The 14,707-nt window shown below is 40.1% G+C and overlaps 2 protein-coding genes across 2 annotated transcripts in view; one reads left to right on the forward strand and one right to left on the reverse strand.

The window, feature by feature from the left end:
• LOC140725708 (cytochrome P450 7B1-like) overlaps window positions 1–14,707 on the forward strand; it is a 251,498-nt gene that overhangs the window by 216,350 nt on the left and 20,441 nt on the right. The window lies entirely within an intron of this gene.
• Window positions 6,174–7,811, reverse strand: bhlhe22 (basic helix-loop-helix family, member e22). The gene has a single exon (XM_073050906.1). The coding sequence runs from the start codon at window positions 7,422–7,424 to the stop codon at window positions 6,588–6,590; it is 837 nt and encodes a 278-aa protein (XP_072907007.1). The 5' UTR covers window positions 7,425–7,811; the 3' UTR covers window positions 6,174–6,587.

Consider the following 14,707-nt stretch of genomic DNA (forward strand, 5'->3'; position numbering starts at 1 on the left):
TGTGGCCATTTGTCATTTCCAAGTAGAATTTTCAACCACAGCTTCTAAACGTGTACTTACCATATTTTCAATTCCTTAAAGAATAATCATTTTAATATAAAAAGGCTCACTTAAAAACTTTAAATTAGATAGTTTATTTTAACATTGTAACAGTAGACTAACAAAATAATTTTGACTAAATCATGTTTTGTCTTATCATTGCTAATTTAGTAAACGTGTATTCTGGGGAATTTACAGTAAATTACAGTTCCAGATGTGTTCTGCAAAACTGCACCTTACTGTTACATTTGAACTTCTACATATAACAAAATATGCAAAGAAGCAAACTGTGTGATGCATTAGATTAATGTTTTTGTTTTAAGTTTAGAAACTAGTATTTATTTCAGTTTCATTAAGTATCATCAAGTATTGGCTGGACAGTAATTCACATTAAGATGGCTTGAATAATAGCATTTATCTTTACCAGGAAATTTTGTGTACAAATCCAAATTAACAGAGTGAAGCAATTGTCTTTTGCTCTAATATAATGATATTTTAAGCATCTTAGTGCAAAATGTAGATTCTGGTCATTTTATCTCAAAGCTTAAAAGGCAATTCTTTACAAGTCAAGCTTGTAAAATTATTGTTGTAGAAGAGAACATTCATTATATAATTTGAATTACTGAAAAATTATATTATCTCTCTCCGAATTATTAACAGGGTTGTTGACCATCAACTGTGCTGTTTCTTGGTAAGATTAGCATGAATCCTATGATTTTATAAACACCTTACAGGGAAGAGAAAGATGGAGAATGTGACAGACTCACAAGACTGCCTTTGAAAGAACTGGTACACATCCATTGGGACAAATTGGCTTTTTTGTGTCATAATAATTCTATGATTATAAATAAAGACCATTCTTTCACAGAGACAACTGTAGGTGATTAATTGAAATGGTGGAAATATTCAGCAGTTTAGGAGGTACCTGTGGGTACAGAAATGAAGTTATTATATTAAGTTGATCACTTTTCATCAGCAATGGAAATAAGAGTTGTATCCATTTTTAATCAAGTAGAGAAGTGGAGGAAGGAGAAGCAAAGGAAGGATTATGACAGTGAGTAAGGCCAAGGAGTTTCAATGACAGAATTGTTAATCATGAAAGACACATGTACAGTACATGGTAATAAGACAAGAAGGAGAAGATGTGTCAGGAGACAGTCTGGAAATAACAGCATCATTAGCAAAAGATTCTGTCTGAAAAAAATAGTCAATAGTTGTTTTTTTTTTCAAATCATTCACCTCTGGGAATTGCCTGACCAAATATTCAGGGTTGTTCCTTGGGCTTATTTGACTTTAAGGAGACTGAAGTAGAGGTCAAAGTGGTAGTCATTTGGGGAAAATTAAAGTGGCACGTGACAAGAAGCTCCGGATGGTGCAATTTGACTAAAAAAGAAGTTTGCCACAAAACTATCCAATCTTCATTTGGTCATCCTAAATTAGTGGAATTTGCATAATTCCATTAATAGAGAATGAAATCAAGAATAGAAGGTACTGCTGGTGACCCAACCAATGTGCCTCAAAGGGAATGGTCTCTTAGGAACGATTAAAAGGGATCTTTAGATAACATATCCTATTACAGGAGAGACTCTGGTCATGATTAGCTTCGTCTACTGCCACATGTCTTTAAGTCTCTCATGGGCCCTGCCCGTTCACACACATTCCGTCGCTCTCTCCACCTCCCTGTCTTCCCTATAAGCTCAAGATGCTTGCTTTATAATGTTAACTAATTCCGACGAAAGGTCATCGAGCTGAAAGTTTAACTTTGTTTCTGTCTCCAGTGATGCTTGCCAAACTGATTATTTTTGAGCGCGCTCTTTTTATTTCGGGGTTAGGTAGAATGGGTTCGGCGACAGAGTCAAACGAAGGTTGTTGGACATAGCGGAGCAGGATCACGTCTGGCGAGTGAACAATTTCGTCGTCGAGAAATGCGTTCGTCGGGGTGAGAGAGTGTGGGCTTGTGAGAAGGGGTGTGAGTAGAAGTGTGGGAAACAGGGCCGACATGGTCCATTTTTGAAAACTAGCATTTAATGGTCGGAAGCTACAGCTCTAAGTAATTCAGTTTAGGCTTCGATGTACTAAATTTCCTTAATTTTTGCGGGAGCTCATCGATCTAGTTTGCTTCACCACGCAGTCAACGGAGGAAAAAGTAACATTTAAAAAGAAAAAAAAGTTATTTCCTATAGATAATTTGTTAATCCTATCTGTACTTATTAACATTGAATTCATATATCTACCTGCTGATTATCTGGTTGCGTTATCTAAACTCACGACCTCATTGTGTGCCTAACAGACCAGCACCTGATCATCAAGAATGGGATTTTCAAAATATTATAGTAAAATGCTTGGCACAGATCATAAACGTCCACTTTTAATTCCCATAACGTATCGGTCTTTCTGACTGGCTATTAATAAAAAATATTTAATAGGTTTTAGACTGGCTGGGTGCATGTGAGTATATTGTACCAGGCGTTATTAATACAATGGTAGGATTAAAATGGAACTGGATGAAATAGAAAAATTGTATCATGACATACAACTATAATGACATCCACCACGGTAATCTCTCAATTACTGTAAACGCAGACCGCGTGGCAAATCGTATATCTTTCTTGGAATGCGTCATACTGTGAAATCATAATCAATAATGGCATAGATAAAACAGCGAGTAATCTAAACTTATACATATATATCTTACCCTCCGTCTCCAAGTGACACGATCTCAGCAAAACCAGTTCCTTATCCACACAGCTGCTGCGGTTTTAGTTGCAAAATCTTTACCCTCCACACTCCTGCGCTAAAGGTGTTTGGTTGCCTATTGAAAAGTATTCCCAGTAATGTCATAAACGTCTTGTCCATCTAAAGTAAACCTGTCTCGCAACCACCAGGTATGCAGCTTTGCTGAAAATGTGGCGGGGAATATTGGCACGGTGGAAGGTTTGTCTCGCGGTGTGCCTACATGTCTTCCCGGACAAGCCTGAAAATATAACGAGAGCTGCTTGTCCTATGGTTCGCGGTGGAATGACCGTTGTAGCCGTAATTGTAAACTTGCTTTAAAAAAAAGAATTGCATTCAGCAATTTTGTAAGGTTGTTATCATTTTTGACAGGCAGAATGAGAAGTGTGTCCTTTCCTAAAGTAAACGCCTGTTGGAGTAAACCTTGTGTATCTAGTTTATGTACAGTATTTATTAATAGTAATAAACCACGCCTCTCTTTGAGTCTCCAGGTAATGAAGGTCAATTCTTCACTGTTCCAAAGTTGAAGTATATTCTCCAAAAGAAAAAGCAATGTTAAAATATGTTGTTATCCTACAGGCAGCTCATTAACTCACGCTGTAATAATGTGGCTCCTCAAAACGTGGATTCAAGTAATTATTTCTCAAAGCCTTGAAAGTGCAATATAGCCTCTTTTTTTCCAGTGGTACAGTAATTAGTTACCATAGCATCTTCTACGTAAATGTGCCCTGAGCACACCATTAACACTTAAACGGAGGATTCAATTTAACACATGATTATATCTTTCATAAGTCATTACATTATGAAAGTCAATGTCACTCATGCTGGGACAGCCATAGGATCAGAGTCGCCCTTGATACAGAGATTCTGTAGCTATCCTCAATGGAACAACAATCTTAAATATTCTAGTGATTTAAATTAAACATAAAATCAACGTGAAAGTAATAAAACACAACAGTAGAAAAATAAATATTGGCCAAACCACGTTTGATCGCAGCCATCTATGACCCAATGATCCGGCAACCCAGTTGTGTCTCTTAAAGATATCATTTGGGAACTATTCGTGATATTGGTGCTTTGATTAGGCTACGAATCTAACAATCCTGGCATGCTCAAGAAAAGTAGTGTCAGATAAAGATTATAAGAGGTCGCAAATGGGGACGGGTATAGAAATGAAATTAATTTTGCCTTTTCCTTCTGTTTTATTTGCATTTTGCTTATACGGTATCGCCGTTTCAGAATTCTAGCATCATTATTTAGACATTGGAAGAGGAGAATAATCCCTTTACCCAGAAATTGTGTGGCAATTTCGGTGTTGTGGTTAAACCTTTGATATATTCTTGTCCCGTTGTTAGTTGTAATTCTCTGCACTATTCGGCTTTATCAGTAGGGTTACTGCACTACTCATTAGTAGCACTCACTACTCAGGCTTTGTCGGTCCAATCAGCAGCCTCGAAACCTGTGACAAAAAAGCCCCACGCACTGTATTGATCCGAAAGGTATTGATAACTTGTCGCTCGCGCTGTAAATGATGACGGGGGTCCTTGTAACTTAAACTGAAGTTGTGGGGTGGGGGGTGGGGGGGGGAGAGGCGGGGGTTGCAAAATAAGCACAGAATTCCTTATTGACAATGTCAACTTTTCCTACAGTAACATGGGTTAAAAAAAAATCAAAGAGAGGGACAGCGAAGAAATACTAGGCAGCAAATATTGCTGCAACAATATCCAATTACGTTATTATGCAAAAGGTCTGGTGGCTGTGTCTAATTCGTAATCAGAGTGATGGACAGCGGAGTGAGAACAATGCAAAGTAATGGCAATGTTGCTCCTCACTATGCCCCTTGATTAAAGACACCCAATTATGGCAATGAACAGTGTCGCAATTATGTTCCTTAATCACATCCAGGAGGTTTAATTGCCTTAACGATGTGTTTCATTAAATGAATTTAGGTATTATAGTCGACAGTTTTCATACACAGTTGTTTTCAAATTAACATAATATTAGACATCGTCATGGAAATTGTTTTAATAATCATAATTAGGTGCACCGAGGCTTTGTAATCTAATGCTGAGAGACATTTCATTTGGCCTCGGGCTAGTGAACCCTTCTGTGTCAGCTGCGTGCTATTGCTTTGTGGCATAGATAGTTATGTTTCCTGAAAAGTTACAGGTTCTGATTAATCTTTTGATAGTAAGTGGAGCAGAAAATATTCTTTCCAGTTGGACCACACTTAGCCTCACCTAAGGCATATGGCTGGGGACTGAGGACAAATAGCGATATTGAATATTAAAAACAATATGGACAACCCCTTTAAAGCTGGTCAACTGCACTCCGGTATCTCGAGTTTCCCTTCATTCCCCTCTCTTCATGCCCCCAGATTAAAGTATCATAAAAATCGCTAACGGAACTGGCTCTGAGCATTTAATAATGGCTTAAGAAATAGCCACGAGAAAAAGGGTTTATGCAAATTTACAATATGCGGAGGACAAGCCAGATCCTCGCCATATGTCGTTATTTCACATTTTGTGTCACGCCCTCCAATATTTTGAAAAGGATGCTTTTTTTTCGCGAATAGACTCGAAAGGAGTTTGGACGTTAAATCATCCCGATGGTCAGTTTGTCAGAATCTCTTGAATGCCCTGGCTTTTCAACTAGTGATAACTTTCTTTACCCGTTTATCTTTTTTCCAAAGATGATTTTAATCAAAAGGCCAGCGATAAACTGTCTCACCTCGAAGCCCTTACTTGACGTATCATGCAACCTGAACTACTTGTGCGACTTTTTTTGCTGATAAAGCATAAATTGAGTAGATATTATTTGTTCAAAATATGTTTAATAAATTTGTCTTCCAACACGGATAACACATAGAAATGGCTATATATTATAATCAGGGCCAGACTTGTACATCAGCACTCCCATACATCATGAGCTGCCATAGACCCTTTAAGAGAAGCAATGGCACCAACTTGTCAAGCAGAGTTCGCACAAACTGCAAATCAAACACGCGACAGCAGTAGAAATATGGCAAGTCCATTTTATACATACTTTATATGATATTTATATATTTATATATTGCAGATGGACAGGCGCTGTGCCGTCATGCAAACAAAAAGCTCACTTTGGGTAAATAGCGTTTTTGTAATAAGAAACGTGACAAAAATATTTTAAACACATCTTAATCTGTACAGAGACCGGAAACACAAATAAAACCATGTAATGTAACAGTCTCATAAACCCTCTTTTCTTATATATAAAAAAACAATTCGTTCACAGTTAAGAAATTGACAACCAATTGTCTGCCACACGAAATAAACGATTTCTTAAAATCCTTTCCGCTTCTTTAATGATTTGAGATCATCATTATCTATAAAACCAAAATAAAGGAACGCAAGTTTTAGGGCTGTTTTGGAACTCTATGTTTAATCTGAAAACAGTTTGAGAACACACTGTTAACGAACGCAGTCTGGAATTTAGCTGTATCGCAGCCGTAATCAGAGCAGACAGATTCTTAGAAAGAGGCGGACGAAGCTAACACAAACAATCCGCAGCAGCTACAACACTGATGAAACCTCTGAACCAAATGAGGCCGGCAGTTTTAACGCGGAGAATCGTTCAAATCAAAAAGAAAATATACACCCCGCCCACAAAACAAAAAGAAAACTTTCTCGTTATCTTCAGTTCCTCGTCCAAACTTTTCCAACGACACGTCTGTACAAAGAACCATTCCTAAACTCAAGTCCTGTTCGGTTGTTGACTTCCAATTGTAATTTTTGCCCCTCGCGATGCGAATTGTTCTGGTTTTATTGTTTGTCTGTTTAAGGCTTGTCGCTGCACTGTTTGCAGAGACTGGACGTGCTGTAAAGAGCCGTACTGGTGACGCACTTGTCGGGGCAGCTGGCCGCCGCCGCCGCCGCTGTCGCCGCCACTAAGCCGCTGGCAGTGAAAGGGTAGCCGCCAGCCGCCGCTTGCTCGTAGGCGCCCAGGCTGGGGGTGAGGGCGGCTGCAGCGGCGGAGGACGGTAGCGCTGCCGCCGGCAAGCTCTGGCCCTGGTTCAGGTACGCCACCAGTCTCCTCATCTCGTCCAGTGCCTGAGCCTGCATCAGGATGTAGTTCTTGGCCAGGAGCAGCGTGGCGATCTTGGAGAGCTTCCTGACGGACGGGCTGTGCGCGTAAGGGATCACCGACCTCAGCTCGTCCAGCGCGTCGTTTAAGTCGTGCATGCGCCTCCTCTCCCGGGCGTTGATGCTGAGCCTCAGGGCTCTCTGCTCCTTGTTCTTCTTGCTCGCCGCCACCCCGGTTCCTTTGGTCAGAGAGCCGGCCCGCTCGGTGCCCCCTTGCCTGCCCAACATCAGCTCGCAGCGCTCGTCGCTGTCCTCGTCCGGGCTCTGGTCGCCTCCGCTGCTCTCCCGGCAGGAGGTGACCTGGTGCTCGGCGTACTGCCCGCTGCCCCCTCCGGCCTCTCCCCCTTGCTGCTGGTGTACCGCGTCGGCGTCGGCTTGCTCGAAGCAAACCATCGGGGAGCGGGGCTCAGGCAGCGACAGCTCGATAGCGGCGGGAGGGCGGAAAGTACTCTCCAGTCTCTTAGCCGAGGCGCTGAGAGTTTGGCGAAAAAGATCCTCTTGTGGTCCATTGAGGTGGAGGCTCCTTTCCATTATCGCCAGGTCAAGTCCGTTGGCTGGGTTTTTGTTGTGGTTGCATAAACTACTCTTTTAATATCTCAGGTTGTCCCCCACCCCTTGATCTTTCCACCACTTGATTGTGATGTGTGTACTTTTTTTTAACCCTGTGATCTGTCCCGATGTGCGGCTGTTGATGGTAATGGTGATGAGCACCTCGTAACGCTTATCTGCTTGGATTCACCTTCAAGATATTTTCCGCGGCGATCAGCAGACGGGAGTCTTTTACATCATTATCTCCGAGCAGGTTATTATGAAGGGTTGCCTGTTGGGACCGTGCTTCCACCAATCAGGTTAACGTTTTAATTAATAGGATTAAAACGGTAACAAACAATCCAGCCTGTGAGATATATCTCTCCCCTCTCTAACAGCACTGTCTGGATGGCAACGAGCTACCCAGCCGCCGACTGCAAAGTGTACACATGCACATTTTACATCTACATATATGAGACAACACAGCTCCAGCTTGCAGAGCGGCGCTCGGTCCATTATTCCTCCAGCCATCTGTATACGCAACTTAACGCATATGTTTCAAAGGCTTTTTGTCCCGTTAGAAACCGAACAAATGCTTTCCTCTGACTTGTGTGGCGACTTTCACCCATCATTGAGCACACTTAATGCTCTAGTCCTACAACTCTGGCTCCCTGTGTTTTAGGCAGAAATCACACACAGTTAGGAAAAATTAAAGCAAGGAAGAAATTGTGGAAGTACGCTTGTGCATTTTTCCCCGAGAGTCGAATAGAAACAGTACAAACTCATTTCATAGTTCTGACTCGTTCTGTTTGATTCTAATCTTCCTTGATGGCACCGAACGTTTAATAGCATCTTTTCATTCTTGCGACCCCAGTTTAAAGTAATATTCAGCAACACCTCTAGCAAATCAATCTTATGTGTCAGAATAACTGGAGGTAGGGATGTATTTGTTCCCCCGATTTCATTAAAAACCTTTTAATTGTGTCTTTCAGAGTTGGCCCCAGGTGTTCGCCTCTTTTCATTACATTTTGCTCTAATGTGATGAAATTCTAATTCTCGCCTTCCATATGGTTAAATTTTTCCGCTGAGAATTGGTAGGAAAGAGAGAGGATTTATTAATCTTCCTAATCTATTTCACAACGCAGAGCTCTTGCCTGTTGTTGGAAGATATGGTAACAGTTGGGTCTGTCTGATGTATCAATGATCGCAGTTCACTGGCAGTAAGATAGGACCTTAATCATTAGAAGCTGCAAATGTACACGGTGCAGCTTAAAAATGGACACAAATATTATACTATTAGAATATTCAGAGCAATAGACAGGTTAGCCCAGAAGACATTAGCTGTCCATCTGTTTATCCACAAAGTAGCTCAGACAATTATCTTCATTTAAAGGAGCCCGAAATTTTGTTCAGAGATGCAGGTTCGAATGTTCAAAAACCATTCAAACATTTGAAACCCTGCTACGTGATGCAATAATTAAATTCTGGAATCCTGCAGCCAAATCTTCTTGTAATAACAGTTCTGCTATGTTATTATGCAAAAAATGAGTTCCCCTTGTTGTTTCCGGGTGTCACCACCTGAATTCTCTTTCCTAAATACAGAAGTCCTGTGCTAGCGCGACGGTGGCAGATGAACAGCTGCATTTTTAAGCATTACGTGCACTAATGGGGCTGGGCGTTCAATTGGAGTCAACATCGACCTTTAGTAATAGCAAAGAATTATAAAAGTGAAAATCGCTCGTTCCCCCCCCCCCCCCCCCGCAGGTTGGTGTTATCGGAATGTATAGTACAGGAAAGGAATCAATATACCCGATTAACCTTCCACTAACTTTTCTTCCCCCATGCCAGCTAATTAATTATTTAACAAAAAAAGCCTGTATAGAGAGTTCAAGTGAGAAAAGTACACATTCACATTTTTACATCTAGACTTGGGGAAAACAAAGAAAGTGGGAAATACAGACGTCATGTTATGAAAAGTAATTGGGAAAAATGTTCCGAAAACTCTAAGAAAGTTTACTCTGTTTGCAAGTGGAGGCTGCGAATGCATGGGAGCTTCCGCTTGTTTAAAAAATATTTAACGATGTCTTTCATTTCGTTTTCCTCATGGAACTTTGTTAACTTGCCAGCTCCGTCGGGATCGGCAGTAAAATATAGTTTGAGGCTTTCGACTGAATGAATATATATAGAATCTTTTTTCTTCCTTTCGCATTCGTCTTTGTGACTCCATTCCCCTTAGATATTAAAATCTCTGCCTTTGACCTGTGATTTGGTTGCCGCAAAAGTACGGCATAATCCAATACAAGAACGACAATCGAAACCGTGGTTTGACCTCAGTACCAGTTATGGGAATCCAGGAATAATTTAGATTCGCATCTACAGTAGATTCTCGTCGGTACGGTTGTTCGCTCGTCAAGTTAAATGAATGGCGTCTTCCTCGCGCATGAAACGATTAATACAAGTACTTTGGTACTGGGGGGAAAAAACTAAATAAAAGTGAATTTACAGCAGTCAGTGTTCATTCACGATCTCGTCTTTGCAGGTGACTATGCTATTTTGGATTAAATGATGGTCCATGGCCGAGTTTACATATATTCGAGATAGGCAACAAATATGAATTTAAATCGTCAGATTATTTTCGTTATTAATACTATGTGCTTTTTCAGTGCAGAATGCGATAACTTCAGCTAAAATTCTGCAAGCGATAGGCGTATTTAGCTTTTGTGATTTCCATTGTTCACACCTTTCCCCTGTTACACACATACACAATAGTCTGCTGATTAAAAACTTCAGAAGGTTTAAACTTTAGAACTCAACCGATTCAGGTGTCCAATATTTGATTATCTGTTCTTTCTCTTCCTCCGGTATGCAAAAGAGTCGGCACCAATGGACCTTTCCAAAGAAGGCGTATGGCTTGTTATAATTACAATCCAAGTGATGTAATTTTTACCTTTTGGGATTACTGTGTCCGGGAACGGGAAGTAGGCGAGATTAGTGGATTACCCATGTTTGACATTGCAACGTGAAATAAATAAAGGTCTACATTGTTATACAAGAACACACTGCAGACCAATAGTCACAGGTAAATGACACACCTGACGGCTTTCTAGTGTTTAATCTCAATATATGTTGCAACAGTGAAAACGTGTTTGAAATATATTTTTCTAAATCTAAAATATCCCAAAACGGAAGAAACTCGGCTCCAACGCAGAATGAAAACCCTATAAAGTTCAAATATCACGATTTTTTACATTTGTAAACTCCAGGATCCTGATTCTCTGTTATTCGTGTGCCCTGAGTGACACTCCGCCAAACCACGGGATCGAATGACTCTTTTCGGCTTGTCGATGTAGGGAAGTTGATTTACACAGCAGCATTTGTATTAAGAATCAAGCATCCTCTAATGCAGCGTAGATTGGATTTGCGCATAAATCTGTGATATCAAAAATAATCAGCTCGAGTTTGTTTTCACGGTGGATTTTTATTTTACAAACGTGCTTCTAAATTAACACAATGTCCTCTCACTGTCTATTATACAAAACATATGTAGACGTACAGTAGATTTGTAAAAAAAAAAAATCAGGCTAGCCCCATCGTATTGAACTCTGGAGTTAAACCAAACTCCTTCAGCAGTAAAACTTCCCATGGTTCACTGACGTTGCCACTAATGTTACCTCAGCGGGGAAGTTGTATTTCTGTTACCTCTCTATTGTACTTGATTCGTAATGACATAATAAAATATCAGAATCTTTATCAAAGCACTTGAATCAACCATACACAATGCCTCGATTTTAATAACTGTACTAATTCATGTCAACATCACAACTTTTAATCTATTGCTTTAGATTCCTTAAAGTTTTGAGACAGGACATAGCTTCACCTGAATTTTACACTGCACATGGGAAGAAAAATGCAATTTTCAATTGAAGTAGAAATTTCAAAATGATCCTCAGGGATCTACTAATCGGATCACTAAATGCCTCAGAGGAAAACCCCTTATTGGATTAGATCAGATGGTATTATAAGGTTAGGACAAAGTAGGTATTAAATACTCACAGAACAGGAATTTGTTTAATTGATATTTTGCTGCGGTTGAAATCCATATACTTGAAGATAAGCAGAAGATGGAAACTTGTGAGCATTTTATTGGTTGAATTCAGATTCAATTGTTTATATCGTAAAGATTTTGATCACTGTAAATCAGAAATAAAGCAAAGTTGAGCATTTTGTCACAAGACAGTGTAGTGCTGTGCTATACTCTACAACTCTGTGACTGCTGAAAATGTTTGCGTCAAAGTTAAGAAAGTGTAAAGAATGGAAATTGGGGATAAAGCATATTTGAGCATTTTGTATATTAAAAAACATTAAAATTTCAGGTGAAAATTAGGCTCAGCAAATCACCGTCATTTTCATGAAACCATTCTTCATGCAGTTGTTGATAGATCTATTTGCATTTTACAGAGCACTTATTTTGTAGCTGCTAATTATGTTTGTACATCATAATACAGTTTGAAACAAGTTTACCAAGAGTAGAATACTATACCCACTGCAGATATGAGACAAATTTAGACATACTTAAGATGAGCCCAAAGGAGCTGTGACAATGAGGTGTGAGCATGTTTTGGAGCTGCGGTGATGTCCCATAGCAAGCAGTGTACTTGTGCAGACAATCCTGGGGCTATGTGTGCAGTGTTGATAATAAATGTGTTAAATCTAATGAGTGTTAACTGGAGTGTGGTGACAGCTACAAATTAGCCAAGAAAGTTCCTTCCATTCTCTGCACGCTGTACACACGTCTGTGGTCTACAAAGGTCAAAGGAGGATGCCCTTGGTACTTAAGATCCAGATGTTAAAAATGGACAAAAGAGGCAGGTGAGGTTTTATTCGGAGTGAGTGTAGATGTGATCAGAGGGCAGGAACACAATCAAGCCAGATCAAGCTGTAAGAAATCACAGAAGGCTCATTTGGCACCTTAGGTTGAGGATAAGGCATGCCCAGGAACAAAAACAAAAAATGAGCAGGCAGCCTGTATGCTGCTAAATGGCACTTTCTTGGAAATAAACATAAATCCTCGACAGCCTGTGAGGAGCAATTTATTATCAGCTAATATCCATTATTAATTTTAACATGCATCATCATGTTTGAACTGCACAGCCTACTGTTTATTAGTTTTTAAACCACATTATTTGATATCTTTAGCTTCTATAATAATGTTTATAAATCCTGGCAGATATTCTCACATGCCTAATCTCTTTTCCACTTTCCCTATGAAAGGAAAGGTCTCATTTCTGACCTTAACTGAATGACGTGAGCAACAGGGAAAGCCCTGTGCCTTCTACACTTTGTCACCGCAGGTTTTGGCCTGACTGGTGATGCTGCTGCTGTTATTGTTGTTCCTGTTGCTGGGGTGATGTTGAAAACACTGCTTCAGGTAGTGGGCTGCAGTCAGAGTTATAACCTAACTGAGTACATATTGGCTTGGCCATCTATATCACTGAAACTCTGATCCTGATCTTGCCAGCAACTGAAACAACAATTTTCATTTATTTACACCCATTTCATTAGGAGAATTTAAAACTCAGACTTTATCATTGATATGAAATCTTTTTAGAAAAAGATCTGAAATAATGTTTCTGACAAACATCTTTCATTTCTACTCTTTGATTTATTAAGCTTGACCTTGTTTGCAATTGTCATTTTATGAGAAGTTCTGATAGTGTGTACCCCCATTGAGAAATATCCAAACCAAACTTCTTCTCTGAATCGAACACATTCCCCAATTCAAAATCAGTTGGTGTCATAAACTCTTCCCATCCAGATTGGTGCATTGTGATATCTTGCTTCTTCAGTGGTATCACAACTGACTAGGTAACTTCTTGTGTTTTAACTTCCCTCACACTTCCCTCATAGTGGTGAACCCAATTGCAGAGAAAAGTCACACATACTTACAGGAAAAAATCCACCAAGGCTTTGCTGGATTCTTTAGCAGACACAGGCACAGGATCCAAAAAACACACACAGGCAAAATTCAACTAGCTTCAGAAACAAAAAATTGTTACAAACAAAAACAAAACTTCACTAACAAAAAGTGATTTCAAGACTGAAGAAAGAAACAAGTGACGAGGAATATAAGTAGGGCTACAAACAAGGTATAGGTGATAACCATGTACTAATAATTAACCTAATAGGCAGGTGAACAGGGAGGTCTTGTTGACCTTGTCATCTCTGCCTCCCTCTGGTGGCCAGTTTGAGGTGTGACGACAGGTTGACCTGTGCAGCGGCAGATATATCTTGACATGCTTTCCACCACTTGTCTCAACATTGAGAGGATTTGTTCCAAATGTAACTTAATTTATAATGTGCTTTTCCTTTGAGGTATATTGCTGTAATTCTGTGAATAAGCGTGCTTGCTCAGGATAGAACAATCCCGAGCAACGTTAACCTTCATGTCAATGTACTCGTGATTCATCAAAACACTTGTCTTGAAATCTTAGCTTGCCTATTTTCGGTCTATTTTCAAAATGCATATTATACATTCTAGTCACTTCTCACCAACCTCCACCCAATAAAAGCTGAATCTGCAATTTCATTTGTGAATTGTAAACAGCTATAATGTGATCCTTACATTGGTATATAAAGCTGGTGTTTGTATTGAATTTGCATCATTGTTATGAATGACTGGCATGGCATTTCCCACAAATAGATCATCCAGGCATGCTTCTTCCCTTCCCATCCCACATAGATGCTACGGTCTTCTCCAAGCAGCATGACCATAGGCCATTTGGAATGACTGTAGCTGCTGTCTGCTATGATTTCTCAAAAGTAAGTTAGAACAGAGAACAGTACACCACAGTACAGGCCCTTAAGCCCATTATGTGTTTCAACCATTGAACTACTCCAAGGTCAACCTAACCCTTGCTCCCAAATAGTCCTCAATTTTCCCTTCATCCATGTGCCTATTTAAGGATCTCTTAAATATCCCTAGTGTATCTGCCTTTATGTTCACATCTGGCAGTGCATTCCATGCACGGTCTCATCTGTCAGTGCATTCCATGCACGGACTCACCTGGCATTGCATTCCATGCACGGTCTCATCTAGCAGTGCATTCCATGCACGGTCTCATCTGTCAGTGCATTCCATGCACGGTCTCATCTGTCAGTGCATTCCATGCACGGTCTCACCTGGCATTGCATTCCATGCACGGTCTCACCTGGCATTGCATTCCATGCACGGTCTCACCTGGCAGTGCATTCCATGCACGGTCTCACCTGTCAGTGCATTCCATGCA

The sequence above is a fragment of the Hemitrygon akajei genome, chromosome 1 (genome assembly GCF_048418815.1).
Source record: "Hemitrygon akajei chromosome 1, sHemAka1.3, whole genome shotgun sequence".
NCBI lineage: Eukaryota > Metazoa > Chordata > Chondrichthyes > Myliobatiformes > Dasyatidae > Hemitrygon > Hemitrygon akajei.

What these genes read in the sequence shown, in the direction of transcription:
- bhlhe22 (XM_073050906.1), bottom strand. Translation starts at nt 7,424, where the DNA reads ATGGAAAGGAGCCTCCACCTCAATGGACCACAAGAGGATCTTTTTCGC.